The sequence below is a fragment of the Glycine max genome, chromosome 9 (genome assembly GCF_000004515.6).
Source record: "Glycine max cultivar Williams 82 chromosome 9, Glycine_max_v4.0, whole genome shotgun sequence".
Lineage (NCBI taxonomy): Eukaryota > Viridiplantae > Streptophyta > Magnoliopsida > Fabales > Fabaceae > Glycine > Glycine max.
Genome location: NC_038245.2, coordinates 1,280,142 through 1,299,701, shown reverse-complemented (window position 1 = coordinate 1,299,701; position 19,560 = coordinate 1,280,142). Strand labels below are relative to the sequence as shown.

General features: G+C 30.5%; 2 protein-coding genes across 4 annotated transcripts; both read right to left on the bottom strand.

Moving 5' to 3' along the window:
• Positions 1 to 4,781: 4,781 nt before the first annotated feature.
• RAB2 (guanine nucleotide regulatory protein) lies at positions 4,782 to 8,143 on the bottom strand. Of its 2 annotated transcripts, none has more exons than NM_001251238.2 (6): positions 7,919 to 8,143; positions 6,771 to 6,910; positions 6,418 to 6,500; positions 5,745 to 5,949; positions 5,362 to 5,430; positions 4,782 to 5,120 (listed from the first exon to the last, which is right to left on the bottom strand). In NM_001251238.2, the coding sequence occupies exons 1-6, from the start codon at positions 7,962 to 7,964 to the stop codon at positions 5,028 to 5,030; spliced, it is 636 nt and encodes a 211-aa protein (NP_001238167.2). In that variant the 5' UTR covers positions 7,965 to 8,143; the 3' UTR covers positions 4,782 to 5,027. The 2 variants fall into 2 exon arrangements, with proteins under 2 accessions (NP_001238167.2, XP_025979398.1); XM_026123613.2 differs by lacking the exon at positions 7,919 to 8,143 and adding an exon at positions 7,498 to 7,618 and having other exon boundaries at positions 4,808 to 5,120.
• Positions 8,144 to 9,881: 1,738 nt separating this feature from the next.
• Positions 9,882 to 16,111, bottom strand: LOC100819413 (probable galactinol--sucrose galactosyltransferase 2). 2 transcript variants are annotated; one of them, XM_006586737.3, is made up of 14 exons: positions 15,552 to 16,111; positions 14,160 to 14,401; positions 13,652 to 13,742; positions 13,497 to 13,545; positions 13,303 to 13,394; positions 12,921 to 13,028; positions 12,720 to 12,848; positions 12,102 to 12,512; positions 11,504 to 11,645; positions 11,352 to 11,419; positions 10,885 to 11,019; positions 10,584 to 10,798; positions 10,355 to 10,443; positions 9,882 to 10,278 (listed from the first exon to the last, which is right to left on the bottom strand). In XM_006586737.3, the coding sequence occupies exons 1-14, from the start codon at positions 15,914 to 15,916 to the stop codon at positions 10,000 to 10,002; spliced, it is 2,415 nt and encodes an 804-aa protein (XP_006586800.1). In that variant the 5' UTR covers positions 15,917 to 16,111; the 3' UTR covers positions 9,882 to 9,999. The 2 variants fall into 2 exon arrangements, with proteins under 2 accessions (XP_006586800.1, XP_003534998.2); XM_003534950.4 differs by having other exon boundaries at positions 15,573 to 16,111.
• Positions 16,112 to 19,560: the final 3,449 nt, after the last annotated feature.

Below are 19,560 nucleotides of genomic sequence, written 5' to 3'. Positions count from 1 at the left end.
TAAAATGGTGATGATAGGGGGACAAATTAAATAATAATATTTTTTAACTATCTAGAATTTTACTATATGAATTGTATATTGTGCAAAAAATCAATTAATAAATAATGATATACTACATTAATATTTTTTCTTAGATTTCCATTTTGTTTTGAAAAAATTTAAATTCTCCTATGAAACCTATATTTCTTTCTTTTTTTGATAGATCCTATAAAATCTATCTACTATGTAGTCTTCTTGCTTCTTTTACATGGTAAGTATTTAATACTTTTTATTTAATAATTATTTAAAAAAAATATACTATGTGTTTGTTTCATGGGTTAAAAATATATTTCCAAACATAATTCATTCCTAGGAATATATTTCCTTTTTTATATATTTTAAGTTAAAAATATTTCAAATGATAAATATTTATCAAACATTTTTTGAAATAATATAATTCTCAAGAATATTATTCACAAAAATGTAATTTAATCTGTGAAACAAATTGTCCTAAAGAAATTTGTACGAGTATATAAATTATTTTTTACGCATAATAAGCCTATAATTAATTTTTATCTAGAATTTTGCGTTATTTGTGTAGACGGTATCTCTAATATTTTTGAAGTTTTACACTATTAATATTTTATGACAGATTATTAATATTAGTTTACATTTGAATAAAACTTAATTTGTTATACATGGGCTAGGTCTTACAACTAAAGTATCTTAATTGATCTGTGGGTTGTTGTAAAATTTTTTGTAGTGAATTCAATTACCACAAATAATGTATACAGCATATTATAATTATTTTAATGAACTGTACCATTTCTTAATATTTTGCATATTTAATCCTTAAGATAGAGATGTAGACTTGGTAATTTGCTTTTGTTTTTGATAACGTATTCCTTTACTGTTCAATTAGCGTATGAAATAATTTAATTTTATAAGAAAATATAAATGCTTCCGATGCATCTGGTGTCAAGGGATATCATTCTTTTTTCCTTGTACCTTAGTTATATATATATATATATATATATATATATATATATATATATATATATATATCATTATAATTTAGAAGTTTGCTGACTAAGAATGTCTCATTATGATACACTATATTACAATTGCAACCATATAAAATTAAACACTATGCCTTAACTTTTAGCAAACTCCATATCAAACACTATGCCTTAACTTTTAGCAAACTCCATATCAAAAAAGACAAAACACTAAATAGAAAATCCATGACAATTTTTGCCTTCTAATTTAAATGTGTAGACCCGTGTGTTGATATTAATCTTGTTGTTTAACATTTTTTTTTTTTTGTGAATTCTATAGAATTTGCCAGATTTTTACATCCTCGTTAGTCTAATAAGGCAGCAAGAAGTTGGAGGATCATTAGCCATGTGCATCAAGTTATGAAAAAGAAAAAACTTTAACAAATGGAAAATCATAAAATTGTGTCATCTTAATTGGCATTTATATTATGCTTCAAATGGAAAAAAAAAATTGCATCCTCCTACCAATTTCACAAAACAGTGTCATTTCCTTAAAATTAAAATGTTGTATTGCATTACGAGGGGAAGTATGATATGAAGTTTTAGTTTTAGGAGATTGATTATTATTTTTTATATCGAATAGTGTTAGTTTTATTAGTTTCTGTTGATGGAAGAGAGAATTCAAACCACAATATCTTTCATCTCTTTTCTCTTTTTAACTAATAATTTAATCTTATAACTTTTTCCTTAGATCAACCTAATGAAGCAGGTGATGAATGGACCATCAAGGACAGAGATGATAGAACAATGAGCAATCTGTTTATACGGTTCTTTCTTAGTATAGAGAAAAAATGGATCACACCACAATTATCCCTCCTCTGAAGTTCTTGCATTGCATGTGCATTGAAAAGAAAAATTAGAAAACATTACAACCTATGGTCTCTCAACCCCCTCTCAAAAAAAGAAAAATGGTCTCTCAACCTCATCATGTTGTTAAAATTAATGGATCAAACATTGTCATGGCGCTTTCACAAGTTCCCTGCCCTTAAGGCATTATCATACGTTGTCTTTGTCATAAAGTTTCATGCAATAAGGAATATTGACGGCTCTTCACTAAGGCGTTATCAATCATGACCCACATTTGTTTCTCACAGGATTTGATGGATGCATCATTTGTTTGGGGGTTTGGGAAAAAATAAAACATATAAAAATCCCTAAAAAGGAGGGAATATGAGAATTATGGCGATCAATGACGAATCTAACCCTAAGTCAATAAATATAAATTATTAAAAATAAAATCAGTGAATTCAATTATATAAATATAAATGAATAAAATATAAAAATATAAAATTTTATTTATAAATTTAGTAAATTTTAAAAAATAAGAAAATGCAGGTGTACACCCTGAAGTGACTGTAAGTCCACCACTGAGGTCGATGCAATCGTGAGATCCTCTTGCCTCCCTTCCCCAGTTCCATAATCCTACATATCTATCCTCATACAGTAATAATGCTTTGATTCCAACTAATAATTGGAACTTCCATTATAATTTTTTTAAAAGAAAATGTGACTGGGCATTAGTTCTCTACTAATTATCTAATTATTTGGGTTATAAAATTAATATTCTCTCCGATTCTTTTTAAAAAAATCTAATAAGATTAAAGAAATTGATTAATTTAGGGACACAAATTCAGTGACTTTGAAGAGAGAAAGTTAGAGTGATTTTTTTCTTATTTTTTACAAGTAAGCAACAACCTAAATAATGATTTATATAATGACATCTTGTTAAATACGTCGCCAACAATTGAATGAAAAATAAGGAAGTGACTCTGTGGAGAGAAAGTCACAACTCACAGTGACCTTTTTTTTCATTTTAAACCATTAGATTAATCTGATAGTTTAAATTTTGCTACTTATTTTAAAAGATTTTGTAATTAATTATTAATTTAAATTTTATATTTTGATATCATAAAAAATACTAATGAATTTGTAGATTAATTGGAGAGTTATTTCAATTTAAACTGTAGTTTAGTTTTCAAGGAGAATTTTACCATTCATAACAATCTTACTTGAGCAACATTACTTTCATGAAACATGAAAGATACCAGTGATGTGTGTAAAAAAGAAAAATATTGGGTTTCTTTTTTGATGAATTTTTTGAAAGTTTAATAATTGTAAAAAAATTCTAACAACTTGAACAATACAAACTATTAGTTAAACTAAAATAATTCTTGCACTAATTAATTTACATGCTTATGCTTAGTAGTATATTTTATGGTATTAAAATATTAAAAATATAAAGCTAAATAATCAAATTAAAAATAAGTTTTAATACAAGTGACAAAATTTAGACCATCAAGTTAATCCAATAGCCTAAAAATGAGAAAAGTCACAATGACTTCCTACCCAGAAGTTATAGTGACTTTTCCTCCTCAAAGTCATTGAATCCATTTCCTTAACTTAGTTGATAATATGAAATTTTCTTAAATTTTTTGTTTTCTGAAATTATCCCTAACGTTAATGAGAAATATTCTTATTAATTTTTCAAATATTTTTTAAAAATTTCAATTCTTTTAATTTCTCTCATCAGTATAGTTATTACTTTTTTTTTTTTGGTTATGCACATGAATAATCAAAGTAAGTTTCCAAAATACTTTTCATGCTAGTTTTTTCATATGTTGCCGAGATAGACTCGACGCATAAATAGAAGTTGGTGTTTTAGATTCAAAATGCCATGAGCAGAATATGTCCCTTACGTAGAGTTTGATTTCAGCAACTAAACGAAAACTGAAGTTAGCTAACACCCTCAGCAAGTTCTTTGCATGGTGTACAAGTTCTATAAACATCATGCAACATAAACAAGATAGAGACAAAGTCATGAATAGATGACCCGAAAACAAAAGTCTTGCCCAAAAACACGTTAAAAAGTGGATTAGTACATTATCCTCTATGTCCATTTCCTCTTGAGCTGTATTTTTTTAGCTAAAAATAGGAAATATTTAAATTACACAAAAATACTCACTCTACGAAATAGTTATAAGATTTATTACAAAATAAATAGACAAATTTTGATCTCACGCACTACCCCATAATTAGGCTCATAACCCAACCCCCCCACTTCACCTCTAAAGCATTTTGTTTTGCGCATCGATTATCAAATCCCTTGTTCTGTTTTGTTTATGCTATGACTATCCTTCAACGTATATCAAACCCTTTAATGTTCAGAATTTTAAGTCTCAAATATATTTTTCTCATGCAAAATGTCATACTTAATACAAGTGTCTTTAGAAATTTATGTGGTTGTAAAACTGCAACGAATTCTACCAATAGCTTATGAATAGCTCATCCGTCATGTTTTGGGTAATTAAATGTCAAAAATGTTTTACCCAGCTTCACATTTCAGCATTTACTGGACTTGAATGACACTTTGACTTTCTCAGTCACAAAACAAGGTTAAGTTGTAGTGCTGTTGTATGGTAAAAAACAAAACTGTTTCAGATGGTAAAGTCAAAAGATCCTTTACTATTCTTCTCAGGAGAAATTACAAATTACTCCACCCCAGAATTGAGAAGTCATGCAAATTTTAACAAACTCCTACACGCAGCCAGAGTAAAAAGGTTATAACTTAATATTTCAACAGAACTAAATGCTGTTTGGCTTCTCATCCAATGTCAGGTCACCTGACACATCTTTGGAAGAAATATTACTCGCTTATGCGTATTGGACGAAATTAATATGAACGTGCGTTATCAAAGCAGAGAACCAAACACACTATAAATAAGAAGAATGAAAGAACAGATCAATTAACTAAACACAGTAACACACTATAATAAAAATGAAACAACAGATCAATTAACTATGCACACAAATATAGACAAATTATCAGTTCACGTCAAAGAAACAAAGTCAAGATTAAAAAGAAAACATTATACAATTATCTGATTTTATGAATGGACGTAGAACATATATATCTTCATATCCAAACCCAAAATAAAAGAAGAGAAGACATAAAGGACTACATTGATGCAGATAGGTTCTGATAGGTTCTCTTCAACTGCAGCAACCTCCAGCCGAAGCAGAAGGGCCATCCCTACCTCCAGAAGGTCCAGGAATTCCACCATATCCTACTTTTATTCCATAAGACTGAAACCACACGAAATTTATCAGCATATTAAGTATTTGCTCTTTGAATCAGGAGAATGTTTTTCACTTTCGAATCATTATCCCCAAAATGCATCCACAGATTGTAAAAACACAAGGTAGACTGAAATTAAATATCCCACTAATTCTCCATAGTCCATATTCCAATATAAATAATGTGAAATTTCCATAAAAGTGATGCGGAGGTAAAGAATGACAAAAGGCTGAAAAGAAAGAAACTGACCTCATTTGATACATCAAAAACTCCATCTTGAATCTTTTTGTATATGGTTGCAGCTGTTTTTATGAATGCCTGCAAGAGGATAGGCTATATCAAAACTTCCATATAGATAATTTTCCAAGATATTTATGGTTTGCTATGATACACATCCCCAACTCAGGTCTCATTATTATTTTCACGTCAGATTTGAAAGGAAAAAAAAAAACAACACAAGCAACTCTTTGTAGCTTCTGCTGGATGGGCGTAGATCTACTATTAGTGTGTCACCTAGCATGCAGTTAACCTATAAGCTTAGATATGTTGGAAATCTGACTTTTCTTGTGGGAGTGAGGATGAGGAGATAGATGAAAAAAAAATTCAAGATGTTATATGATGTGACTTTTGACCTCTTCAACATTCTGAGCAGTTTTTGCTGAGGCCTCCATGAAGATCAATCCATGCTCCTTTGCAAATTGCTCGCCTTCCTCTGTGCTTACAGCCCTTCTATGAGCAAGATCACACTTGTTGCCAATCAGCATAATAGTCATATTTGCATTTGCATGCTGTCTTGCATCTTCCAACCAGCTAGCCAAATGATTAAATGTCTCCCTCCTATTGGTAAATACAGGTCAACAACATTTATCGCCTTATTCAAGATAAAGAACACAAAATCCTCATATACAACCACATAAACAAGGATGCACCAAATTACCCCCAATCAAATTAAATAAGCTGATTAAGCTCAGAAACATGTATCTCCTCAGCAAACAACAACTTAGAAAATGCTGTTTTCTACCAATATACTTTTTCAATATAAGGATATTTGTTAGAAGAGCACATCATATCTTCATATGACTAAGTTTAAAATTCACTTCAATTGTGTTTAAAAAGATTATTTGTAGAAATAAAAAGAAATCATTTTGATTAAAATGATTTATATATCATCTCTGAAGTGCTGGGCTACATAATATACACTTTATTTTTAAGACGTTAGATTCCTAAAAGAAAGTAATTTCTTTATAAATGAAACTAATTATTTTATTTTAGCATTTCAATGTAGAAGTGCAAATCAGAGGATACCTGGTTATATCATAAACAAGCAATGCACCTGCAGCCCCTCTGTAATAAGACCTTGTAATAGATCTGAATGATTCTTGACCAGCCTGCAATATTACGAGGAAACTCAGTGCCTTAAACACAAACTATATAAGTCAAGCAACTAAGGAAAAATATATTCCACCAGCAAAATCTGGATAATCAATCTAAGCTGACACCACCATGGAGTGTAGACAATTACTGACACCAACAAATGAAACAACAATACTTATCCTACTAGGTGAATTGGGCTATATTTGATCACAAAAATGTTTCACAAATTTCTAAATTTGAACTAATTGTATTATGTCCAAGCTCTGTGAAAGGGTTAAACAAACCGTATCCCATATTTGCAACTTGATTGGCTTGTTATCAATTGTGATCATCCTGGCACCAAATTCAACACCGATGGTCAAGTCATGGACGGGCTGAAAGCGCTTGTCCGTGAATTGAAGTAGAAGACAAGACTTTCCAACTCCTGCAGAAACCAGAAATAAATAAATAAATAAATAAGAAGAGCTAGACTCAGTCCTCTCCACATGAACTACTATATACATGGTAACCAAAATACACCGATAGAACAAAGGAACAAACAAACTATAATGTACTAACATTTAATGTTTCATATTTTTAGTTAACAAAATGTAAACAACAATAAAGTATACATTAAATTAGAAAACTCTATTCCAAGATAAAATTGTAATCAAGATTCAAGGTTGTCAAACTCAAGAATTTGCATAAACTCGTAGACTCATAAGAGCTTACCTATTATAAAAAATAATATTTAAACCTATTTGTAATGCATAACATAATACCCTTAACACAACAGTAATCAAACATTTCAACTGCTTAATAAAGCAAAGTAGCAAACCACAATAATAAGATGTGATAGTACATTAGTACTAAATAAGAATAAACTACATAAATTACCAAATCATTCATAAAAATATAAGTTCCTAAGGTGAAAACATTTCAAAGAGGAGTTAATTTCTTCAAATAATTTGATTTCAAACTTGGTTCTTGATTCAGAGAGTTTATCCAAAAAAGAGTTTGACGTTTCTCTACCTAGAACCATACACTCTATGAGTATACTAGTTAACTTGAGAGTTTGACAACCTTGATTGTAATCACAGCTTGAATAAAGAGTCCAGTATAGTTAAATCATGTGAAGCAGAGGAGTGTTTAGAAGCAGGTACTACCACAACCACAGAATAAAAAGCATTCACAATTTTATCATATTTTTATTTTATTTTTTCAATATGTAACTCATTAGAAGATAATAATGATATTTGGAGAAACACATAACTGTGACCACACACGATAGAATATTAGAATTGGAACCCTTCATAAGAGCAGAGAAATACAATCAAATCTCCTTAACTATCATGTTATGCATCAAATCATTGGTTTAAGAATTGAAACGCCAAAGTCGAATCGGAATTGAATTGAGGGAATTGAAAGCGAGATCAGAGTGATTGAAAATTACCGGTGTCACCGATGATGATGTATTTGAAGAGATAAGCGTAAGACATTCTTAGAGGTTAAGGTTGAAAATTGAGATCGATGGTTGGAATCTCGAATTGTTGTGCAGAGAATAAAAAGAAGGGAAAATGATGATTAGGAATCAAAATTAAATTTAAACAGTTCCAGGTGAGGCAAAGGAATACGTTTTCGTTATACTATACCCACTTTCTCTCTCCACATTTTGGATAAATTATTATTAGCTACTTCTAGATTATATAATATGATATATAATTTAAAAAACATGATAATAGTATATAATTAAGTGTTATTAATATTTTTAGATTAAAAAATTTAAATATGTGTCATGGATTAATTGAAACCATAGAAATTTAATACTCCTGAATTATCTAATAACTTTTCCCACATTCCTTCCCTCTCCCTTATCACTTCCTTTCTTCTCTCTTTTAAGATTATACTACAACTATACGTTTGATACGTGTTTGCACCCATTTTTTACTTAACGCACCTCCAAAGAAGGGTGCACAAATCTAGGCATTAGTGAGATGCGTTTAGGTGGCGATGGTGGTGTGAGCAAAGAAAAGAAGGGATGAGTAGTGGTGGTCGCACCATAGTGGTGGTTTAGGAGGGAGGTGGTGGGAGAGAGGAATAAGAAGGGTAAAAAGGAGATATTAGAAACTTTGGAGGTGCATCAAGCAAAATATGGGATGTGTTAAGTAATTGGCGTGTTTGAGTCTAGAATATTGGCCCTCTAGGCCCAGAAGTTCCGCAATTTGTAATTTAGTTAGTCTAATTAAATAATTGAGGATAAGATATAAGATTCACAGAAGTTTTTTTTTTTCTTTACTTGAAGATGAAAAAAGTTAGATAAGAGTAAGATAAGTATATGATAAACTCTTATATTATCTGCTGTGCATCGAATAATCTCTTGGAAAATAAATTTATTATCTTATTTTATATTTTGAGGTGAATATAACTAGATATGATCTAAAATACATTTTTTTTATGAAAGATCTAAAATACATGTAAATAAAAATAGTATCCTTTTGCGTGAATTACAAAAATAAATTTTCAAATTATGTAGAATTCTTTTAATGCATCTAGGATTATTCTTATCATATAAAGTGAACAAGCATCAAATGAATAATATAAAGTTTAATAACGGCTGAATCCACGTGACTTCACATGTTCTTTTCTTAAGTGAGCTGAGATTTAATTGTGTTAAACGGAATAATCTTTTTAAAAAATTAGAAGATAAAACTGAACCTAAAAAAATTAGATAGTCAAATCAAATCAAAATAATAAATTGAGGGTGAAAAAAATATTTTAACCTTTACTTTATACAATTTAGTCCTCAATCAAATTTGGTCAAATTTATGTTAGAAGGTCTAATTTGTCATAAAGCTTATATGTTCTGGAATGAAATTACATACTCACAAACTCATAAGGACCATATTAACACAGGTTACCACTTTTGTGGATAAAATTATACATTTACACAAATAAAATGTAACTAGTCTCGGATCAAACACATTGCAATTTTTTTAACTGTATGGGGCTCCTAAGCCCAAGAGAACCCAAAAATTTGTTTGAATCTTAACATTTTAAAGGGAAAAAATTAAAAACAATTTGATGAACACAAATGAAGCAACAACTCCTTCGAACTGAAAAATCAAGAGCTCTTCTATGTCAACGAACAAGTTCAAATTTGTGTTAAAAAGTATTTCTTCCTTTCATGAGCACTCTCCATTGTTTGGTGTAGGCTTAGTATCCACAGAAATCATGAAAGGAGTGGATCTTGATATCAAGAATTAAAAAAATTCATTGAAACTAACAAATTAATTAAATAAAGAATATTTTAGAAATAATAACATTAAATAAGATAAATTTAATTAAAAAAAATTTATATTTGAGAGAGAGAAAAGTGTTTTTTTTTTCTTATATTTAAGGCCGGTGGGAGTAGACTTTAGACCCTCCCAATTTAGCTTTTCCATAATAAAATTTACTCTTGAAGACTGATTTTGCAAGCATAATTTATTGATAATGTCAGCCAAGGGATTGTGCCTTGTCATGAAAAATATGGTCTTAGTAGCAGATGGTGATTTCCCATGAACTGGTTTTAGCTCGAATTGTTACTCCAAAAAAATTATCTTCCTCTCTAAATTGGAACTCCAAATCTTCAGAATTTACATAGCAAGACTTTGGTTTTAAGTTGGAGTATGCTCCAAAGTCACCTCCTCCTCTACCTGTTATGTGTATTTTAGATCCAGAAGAATCACTGGAGTCAACTGCTTCAACAGCTCCACCAGAGTTATACATGTTTGTTAGTCCTATTGGTGCAAACTGAATAGTTTGATTGTAAACCTGTGTATATCACATAAAAAGGTTCACTTCAGTTTTAGTAGTTTTATAAAAAGAATGAATGATGTGTAGCCCCTACCATGATAGGAGATACAGTAAACACTTCACACTGCAATACTTTTAATGTGATATCAAATGATTCTTCCTTAGATAGTCGTGTCAGAGAACCTGAAATTTCAAACAGAAACCTATAGTCCATTGACCATCCTGCTAAGTGACTAACATGAAGCATGGCTACTTGTGCAAAAGGTAAACCATATCATACTTTGCATGGACCTGCTGAACTGTCAAAACAGTTGAAACCATACCTGTATTGAAGCGAAAAACTGCACAATCTTGAGTCCATGGACCTGTTGAAACCTCTTCAAAATACTCAATATCTGAGGGAGAGACCTTGCCTGAAAGCTCAAAAGTGATGTCTTCTTCAGCATTACTTTCAAGGCCAGGCCAGGAACCTGTTCCTTGGCAATTAAAGATGCCTACAACTCCCCCACATTTGTTCAAGTTCCAAATCTTGAGAAGGCTGTGATATGAAATCATAAAAGTGATAAGAAGATTGTAAATCAGCAAATGTGTCAAAATCTTATGCATTATAAATTTAGGATGTACCTCTTCTTATCCATAACTGGATCAATAAATAAACAATCACGCGATGGCCTCCCAGGATATCTGGCTCTGAGCACTGATCCATCGGGAAGTACAAGCTTTTTCAGTACATTGAAATCATGCTGGCCCGGTTTGTCACTGTTTGTCATAGTGCCATGTTGTGGTCAGTTGCTGCTATAACACTACAGAAAATTGATAATAGAGATAACAAGTTTAATTCAGCTTTGAACAAGTATACGAAATCAAAATCTGGAATGGTTCAACTGCTGCAAGCTCAATACTATAACATATTGTCCAAGTCATTTGATAGTCAGTGTTATGAGCAATTAATATAGTACGACCAGAAAATATGTAATGTTCACAATCTATCTTTCTTTCTCTCCAAGTGAAACAAAGTTTCATGTTATTATTATGTTTTGACTACTAGTCATTTGAGAGGTTCTATATTTCCATGTTGCAATATTTTTTACCTTACATATACTCCACAGCCTCCAACTGCTCTAGCTACTGCATGAAACTCAGCTGCATCATGGAGACTCTAGAAAATTTTGTTAAAGAATTTAATCAGATTCTGGATACAAGTTTCTAAAGTCGAGAAAATAGTGAGGATTCCATAGGATACATAGAACATGTCCCAGTCCGGTACAACAATTTCACCAAAGAATATGCTGTTGAAAGCTATAGCAGCTATATGTAGAGACTGAGTTGTGGGGTTTTTCGGATAATAGTCATCAGATGCTCGTGTGATTGCACTTTGTTTTGAGCTGTCAAATCCAAGTTGGGACAACATTATTATCCCAGGGGAATAATGCATTAAAGTATAAGAAATTGGGTAATACTGAAAAGCATGTTAGAGGAATCCTACCAAAAGTACTAAAGGCCAAAATTCATGAACTTGTGTTACCCTTTTCTCTTTTTTTCCCCATTTCAATAATCAATATTTAAGCCATTGCTTGAAGAACACTTAACATGGAAAAATGCATGCTCAGATGAATGATCCTTGCAAGTCCAGTTCCTGATAATATCACACCACAAATAGTGGGGAGATGCAACTTTTTAAGACAACATAGATTGTGCAAATACTAATGCTGCCAACTGATTAGCATACAATATGCATGATTCATGTCTTAATGTGCAAACTGCAAAGCAGGTATTGCTAATTCGGAATGCCCAATTATTGATATAAATTGGTAGAAAAGAGCAGTGCTTAAGGTATGTACTGGTAAGTGGAGTCTGTGTTATGAGCCATGCAGCAGATTATGCTATTGTCCTGAAAGTTAGTAGATATGGACTTTTCAAGCTCCTGTTGAAAGCGTCTAGTGAGAAGAACACGACCTCCTAGACCACTTGAAATTGTTTCCAGTATGTTCTGAACATCAACCTTAACTCCATCAATGTTTTGAGAGACAAGATAACTGTGTAGATCATCATAAAACTCTGAAATTTTAGCTGGATCCATGACACCGATACCGTACTTCTCCATGGCATCAATAGATAAATCCCTTGTATTTGCTAAATTCCCTGGTGACTGTACTGGATATCTAAGTTTTGGATCATACTTCTTGGTTCCAGATGCATTTGGATCTAACCCTCCCCAGTAACCCAATAGGGCATGCCATACATAGACATACCTGAAATTGAATAAAAGGAAATAGAAGGTCAAGTTTCCTAATTGGAGGAATAACAGTGATTATGTTGAATGTGGTTTTTTTGTCTAATATCAGTATATCACCATTCACCAAGTAATAACCTTTCTTAGGCCATGTTATAAGTATGTGGCTGTGTAAAATTTTATAATACACATATATACTAAAAAAAACCAAGTACAGGAACCTGACTTGAGACCAAAAGAGCTCTTGATTTCTGAAACAAAATCCTTTAGACTAACCGGTGCCCCACTTTCAGTTACATCTCCCACTGCTCGGAATTTACTGTTTTCTTTGATGCTGATTAATCTGCCACCAAATCTACAGTTTCAAAGAAATCAGTAGGTAAGCATTTGATTTTCAGAAGAAAAAAGATTAAGAGTAGAAGCTCACTGTGATCCTTCAATAAATGGCTCCCCATCTTTTTGAAACTCATTCACAGTGTCTTGCCATCCATCATCTATTATCAAGAATTTTGCTGGTGTACCTCCTTCAGATAAACTGTGATACAGATATAATTGAGAAGGTTTTTTTCACCAGTCGTTAGAACTCAAAGAAGTAATAAAAACAAGATGAGGGGTGGCATAGCAGTAAAATGAGAAAGAAATTAAGCTAATATGATGAACTCTGATGAAATGGAAAACAGCTCTCTTGTTACTCAAATATCAATGCTTCCCTGTGAATTATATTTAAGATAATTCATCATTTGAGTTTGCCAGAAATTTTAGTCTATCAACTATCTTAAATTCTTGTTACAATGAACAGATGAAATAACCTCCCGAGTCCATCTTTGATTCCCTGAGGATTAACACTGTGATAAAAAGCATCCCAAGTGCACCAACCAAAGCAATCTAACATTCCTGGCATCTGCACCCAAAAAGTGGTTCAAAATGAAATTGTGAATGAGTTCCAGGTTTTTACTTTCCTACCCTTATTGCCTTATAAGATTTAAAAGTTCAACTGACTAGCCTGTTTGGTTTCCCTCAGTGAAAAAGTACCAGTGTGCTCTGACAAAACCCTGCATGTTGTTTGAAACACATATAGAGTAAGTATAAATCAAAAGTAACAAAGATATTAGTAGTTGTAAATTTATTGGCTCCTATATATTTCAATAGCTGACCTACTTCATAGATTCCTTCACTAGATCAAATGGATGGCCTCCATAATTCATGAAAACAGCATTTAGGAACTGGGATGTAACTACTTCTGGGTCTCCTACAAAATTCAGGGAGAACTCTATTCACAAACAAAATGAACAAGAACAAAAAAATAAAGACAACTAATTTTATCAGGAAAAATTGGTTTCAAATTTTTTATTTCCTATTTCTTGGTTGAGTTGGCTCAGATTTATATGTAGGTTTTGCCACACACTGCCATCCATTTTGCTATTAAGCGAAGTCATTTGACTCCAGACTTAACCTCATTGATAGAAGTGGTTGTTTAGGTACTTAGGATCTCATATTGCAAGTAAAGGACTCTCAATGATATCACTTTCTTAATTCCTTGAATTGCAGAGTTGATGCCTAGACCGACAAGATGTTGAAACCAGATGGTCCAACTCCGTGTGTATTGTTAGAGGAACAGAGTTTTAAATAGAAAAATGGAGAATAGTTAAATATGCTAAAGTCTTACCACTTTCAACACAAAGCTCAAGTTCATTAGATGAATTTCCTTGCAAGCTGCTTCTAAATTCACCATCTAGAACCGGCAAGAAAATGAAATATGAATTATGTTCCTTGGATGATTGTGAATTTCCTTCTCTTGCTTCCATGAGCAACATCTGAGTTTCAATAGGAATGTCTCTCCCTGAGTTTCCTACTCGTGGTATCATCCACCAAATTTTAAATCTGTATAGGCACAGTAATCTGACATCCCTGCATCACTCAAAACAAATCTATGAAAACTTTTGCTGCATTAACATTTTGAGCATTTTCATAGGCAGACTTAGCAGAATAATTTATCAAGAATTCAGGTTGTCATACAAAGAGCCAGAGACATATAGTGATTATTGAGTTCATATTATAATGTAGTTGAGCAGTTTTTAGATAGTCATTGATTTTATCTTTATTTTTTTTATTTTCTGTCAAAAACAACAGGAGTGTGGATTGACATTGTGTTCAAAGCTTAAGCATAACCAAAATGAACATTAAGTCACGAACAGCTCCTAGCAGGCATGCCAAATAGGGTGTACTAGTTTAGAGTTTAACACACACTGCTAGAAGTCATTTTACTATTGAATTTGCTATTGCCTTCTTAGTGTGAATTAAGAACCTGAATCCATTATACTTTCATGCTTTTACAAATGTAGCTTTAACTTCTTTTTGAAGAAAGAAACATAAATTGTCAAAATAATATAAACAAAGAGGTAAACAATTCATATGTTATGTTTATATTAAATAAGAATACATGTCCACTGCAAAGCAGCCTGTATACATTATTATCAATGAATTTGAGTGCATTTGGAAACATTCGGAAGTGAAAAAACATAGCTAAATTCTAAGAGCATATTGAGAAAATTAAAGAGAGAAAAAAAAGAGCTGGTATGCAAATAATAATCTTGAATATGTAGCAGAACAATGGACCAAAGTGGATACTCATCAGGAAACCTCCTGCCTCCAAGGGTGCACTTTAGTTGCCAACAGATGAGGTTGTCATAAAGTAATAAACTATTAGTTACTAAAATCTCAAACTCAACCGTGACAAGTCTTCTAATCAATAGTTATAACTCCACGCTTTACCATCTAAAGTGCACCCTTTCACTTTACAAGAGCCCACGGGCATCAAAATGGGACACATGAAGTGGATTCATTATTCACTCAAAATTGCAAAACAAAGAGATCATGGTTTTAAACTATAGTTACAACCGGATGGCAATTAGCAATATTGCGAGAAATTGCAGACAAATGTCGCAGATTCGGTCATAACTGCAGCTAAGGGACAACAATTTAAAACCATGAAAGTGATCATAAGCCATTTCACATAATCAGTAGAAAATTGTTGACATTATCTGCAAGTCTATATTACCCAACAGAGAAAAATGCATACTGAATGACTCCAAGCTTGAACACAAGGCGTGAACTGGCATCAGCACAAGTTGCCCCTATGAAAGCCGACGAACCAGTGAATGGTGTTACAACCACATTCTCAGGCACACCCTTTAATGCATCCTTGCCATTGACACTGAGAGTGCCATCTTTGAGAAGGAGTTTTGCATTCACAAACATGGAGTGTCTACATCTCCGTCTTTGACCAATGCGTCTGCACCCTTTTGAGAGGAGCCTCTGGTGTGGCCCAAGGAACGTGGAAAATGGAGAAGTGAGTGGTGCAATTGTCGTAGGTGGAAAGAACATTCTGGTTTGGAACAAATGGGTGGTGGAGGTGGCAGCCATGGCCAAAGTTGGTGCTGGTTTGGTGGTTCCTAGTCCTACAGTCCAAGGTTAGTACCAATGAAACGTTGACAGTTAAGGAACCGTTATATCTGTTGAAAGAAAACTGTTTACTGGTTCCCCCAAGATAGGAGACTAACTTTGAGATCAGGCTACTGCTCCTGCTCACCACATGTTAATTCAGACTAGCGCATAAAGGCAAAATTTGCTTTTTAAAAAAATATAAAGAGCAAATAATATATGCATCGACCACACATCTAGTTAATTTTTAACTTTTTTTTACTATTTAAAAACTTATTTGACATTTAGTAAATAAGTTTTTTTTAGTTTCCAACATTTCTTTTAAACACTGATGAAAGTAAAGTAGCATTTTTTCAAATCCTAACTTTTAATTTTTAGTTTTTTATATTTTTTTATTTTTATTCTTAATATATTTATCAAATTTTCTGATTATCCTTTTTTTTAAAATAAGTCATGATTTTTTTTTTTACACTTTTTAACTATTTCAAAAATTAGTTTTATCTAATACTTATAATTGAATTCAATAGTTTTTCAATTTTTAACTAATTTTTCAACTTACAACTAACTTTTTAGTTAATTTTGTTAAACATAATTTATGTAAAGAATTTTTAAACTGTTGTTCAATTACAAATTAGTATATATGATAAGTTTATTGTTTTTTTATAACAACTATTTAAAAGTCATATTCAAACTATTCACAACATTCAATTATATTTAATCTGACTACAATTATGGAAAACTACACAAAAACTCAAATTAAGCGTCAGTAACAACCTTTATGTCAACAAGGAATTATATTTTTGTCAATATATTACTAGAAAATTTTAAAATTTGTAAGGCATACTAAATTTCTGAGTATTTTCCTTCCCTAACATCATAAATTAAGCTACAAATTTTTTTCTTTTACAAAACTGTCCACTTAATGTTTTTGAATGTGTATTTACACTCTAAAAATACTAAGTGTGAGTCATTTAATAAAATTGGATGGTAAAATCCAACACCACAATTGGATAATAAACCAAATAAATATCCTAAAACATAAGGACTTAAATAAGCTAATCCAATCTAGAAAGAACACCCCACTTGAAAGAAAACAATGCCAAATTAAGGTGTCAATTTATGCAATCTTCTTCTTCTATACCAAATTACACATATGTTAAGATCTTGTCAATCATTTGGGCTTTATTGGCTTTTGTCAATAATTAATGTTACGCTTAGGTTTTATTGAACTTTAGTCAATCTTAGTTGTCAATCATTAGTGTTATAGTTGGGCTTAAAAAGGCCTTGGTCAATAATTTGTGTTACACTTGAATCTAATTAGGTTTTGATTAATCATTAGTATACCACTTCAATCATTAATGTTATACTTTGACATAATTGGTCTATAAGTAGGTCTTATCAATCATTAGTGTAACACCTAAATGTAATTATGTCTTGGTGAATCATTAATAATTGGGTCTTTGTCATTTATTAGTGTAACATTTAGACGAAATTAGATCTAGATAAATCATTAGTATTACACTTGAGATCTATTGTATCTTAGTAAATTATGAGTTATACTTTGAGTCTATTGGATCTTGATCAGTTAGTATTATACTTGGGTTTTGGTTAATAAACAATTATAGTTGGACCTGATTGGGTCTTGGTCAATAATATATAAATTTTATTTCTTAATCCTTGTAATTTGTATAAAAAAAATAGTCCTTATACCCACATGTAATACGCCCAAACGTTGTCAAAAAAATATTTAAAAAGAAAAACACACATGTGGTAGTATGTTAAATAAAAAAAATACAAAATCAAAATTTCTAGTGTCTCTAGAGGGACTAAAGCAAGTTTTTTTTTTTCAAATAACAATGACTAATTTTAAATTTGGGGGAACCAACAACAAAATTTATATGTCAAATTTAAGGGTTTAAAAACATATTAAAGCCATATTTATATATTTAAATCAATTTAATAATAAAATAAATTTAAAATTTAGAAGTATAAACCATTTTGTGAAGAAAAAATAAACTTAAATTATTTGTATATTAAATTTCTTAAATTATGATAATAAAAATATTTAAAATGAACTAATTATTAACATATAAATTTGACTATTTTTTACGTTTAAATTTTACATATTGCACAAGATAAAAAAATCATTTTTAAATATCATATTTTTAACTTTAGACAGATTTGTAAAAATTTTGTCATCTACGAAATTTTTAATTTTTTAATTTTTTAATTTAGCAACTGAATATAAATCAGTCACTAATGTAAAATAGTTTTTTAGCCAGTCCTATATTTCTCATTAAATTCCACTTTAGCGATCGAATCAAAGATTATGGCCAATTTAAGTTGTGTAGCGACTGCATTTGCAGTCTCTAATGTTCAAATAGATAATAATAGTTATTTCCTTTGCGAAAGGATGAAATTTTAAGGTTATAATATAAAACCATTTAGATCGAGTTAGAAACAGAACTGTTGCGACGAAAATTATTCAATGGCTAAATTCGTTGCTACTTTCATTTTTTGGCCAAATATATTGAACTAGTCTTTAGAATCATGTGATTCACAATATTTTTTTATGTTATGCTTATATGATAATAACTGGTTAAATTACAATTTATAGCTAATTAATATATTTTACAAGTATTTTGAAAATGAATTTTGTAATAAAATAAATTATAGAAATATTTTTAAAACATTTTTATATTCATAAAAATATTTAATTATTTAAATTGATTAATATATATATTAATTAGTCTAAAAAATTACAATTTCTTAATTGAAATTTTATTATATATATATATAACAACATTTATTTCTTTTAAAATATTAAACTAAAATAATTTCAACAGTTGTATAAAAAATATTATTTTTATATAGGTGTATAAAAATATTATATTTTTATAAAATAAAAAATTTCAACTGATTAAAATGGGGTTTTTTTCCCATTCATTAAAAAAAAAACTGATTACAATTAAATCTTACATATACAAGATAAAATATGTTTTGGTACTGCTAAAGTTTTTAAAGTTTAGTTTTAGTCTCTCTATTTCTATTTTTTTTTCTTTTTCGTTGTCTCTAATTCTGAAATGTTTATTTTTAATTCTTTTAAATTTAAAATACATCACTTTTGATCCTTTAAATAGTATTTTTAGAGAGAGGTAAAAATAGTTTGAATAAAGCTTGAGACAAATAATTGACATTTCAAAATTAAAGAGATAAATAGTGGATAAGTTTTTCAGAAAGAACGAAAACATATTTTATCCATGGACCCCAGCCTACACACACAATTCATGAGTATAATAAATCTTTTATAAAAAAAATTATTTTTAATTATATAAGACACATATAATTTGCTATATATACAAGATATTAATGATAACTACAAAAAAAATTTCAAAACATTATCAAACTTGTAGCCTATAGATAATTATATATGATAAATGAAACAATAATTACCTATTGTTTTTTATTTCATTTTTCACATATTTTATTTTTAAAAAGAATAAATTACACGGACAACCTTAAAATTTGCTAAGATTGCACAAACCTCCTATTTTTTTTTCTACCCCCGCCAGCTCCCCTGAACAATATTAATGATAATTACAAATTAATAATTCGAATAAACAGGC

Coding starts and splice junctions, on each gene's coding strand:
- RAB2 (NM_001251238.2), bottom strand. CDS start 7,964: ATGTCTTACGCTTATCTCTTCAAATACATCATCATCGGTGACACCG. Junction 6,911..7,918: donor CATCATCATCGGTGACACCG/GTAATTTTCAAT, acceptor TGGTTTCTGCAG/GAGTTGGAAAGTCTTGTCTT. Junction 5,950..6,417: donor CTTGTTTATGATATAACCAG/GTATCCTCTGAT, acceptor ATTTACCAATAG/GAGGGAGACATTTAATCATT.
- LOC100819413 (XM_006586737.3), bottom strand. CDS start 15,916: ATGGCTGCCACCTCCACCACCCATTTGTTCCAAACCAGAATGTTCTTT. Junction 12,513..12,719: donor AAGAGCTCTTTTGGTCTCAA/GTCAGGTTCCTG, acceptor ATTCAATTTCAG/GTATGTCTATGTATGGCATG. Junction 11,420..11,503: donor CGGACTGGGACATGTTCTAT/GTATCCTATGGA, acceptor AAAATTTTCTAG/AGTCTCCATGATGCAGCTGA.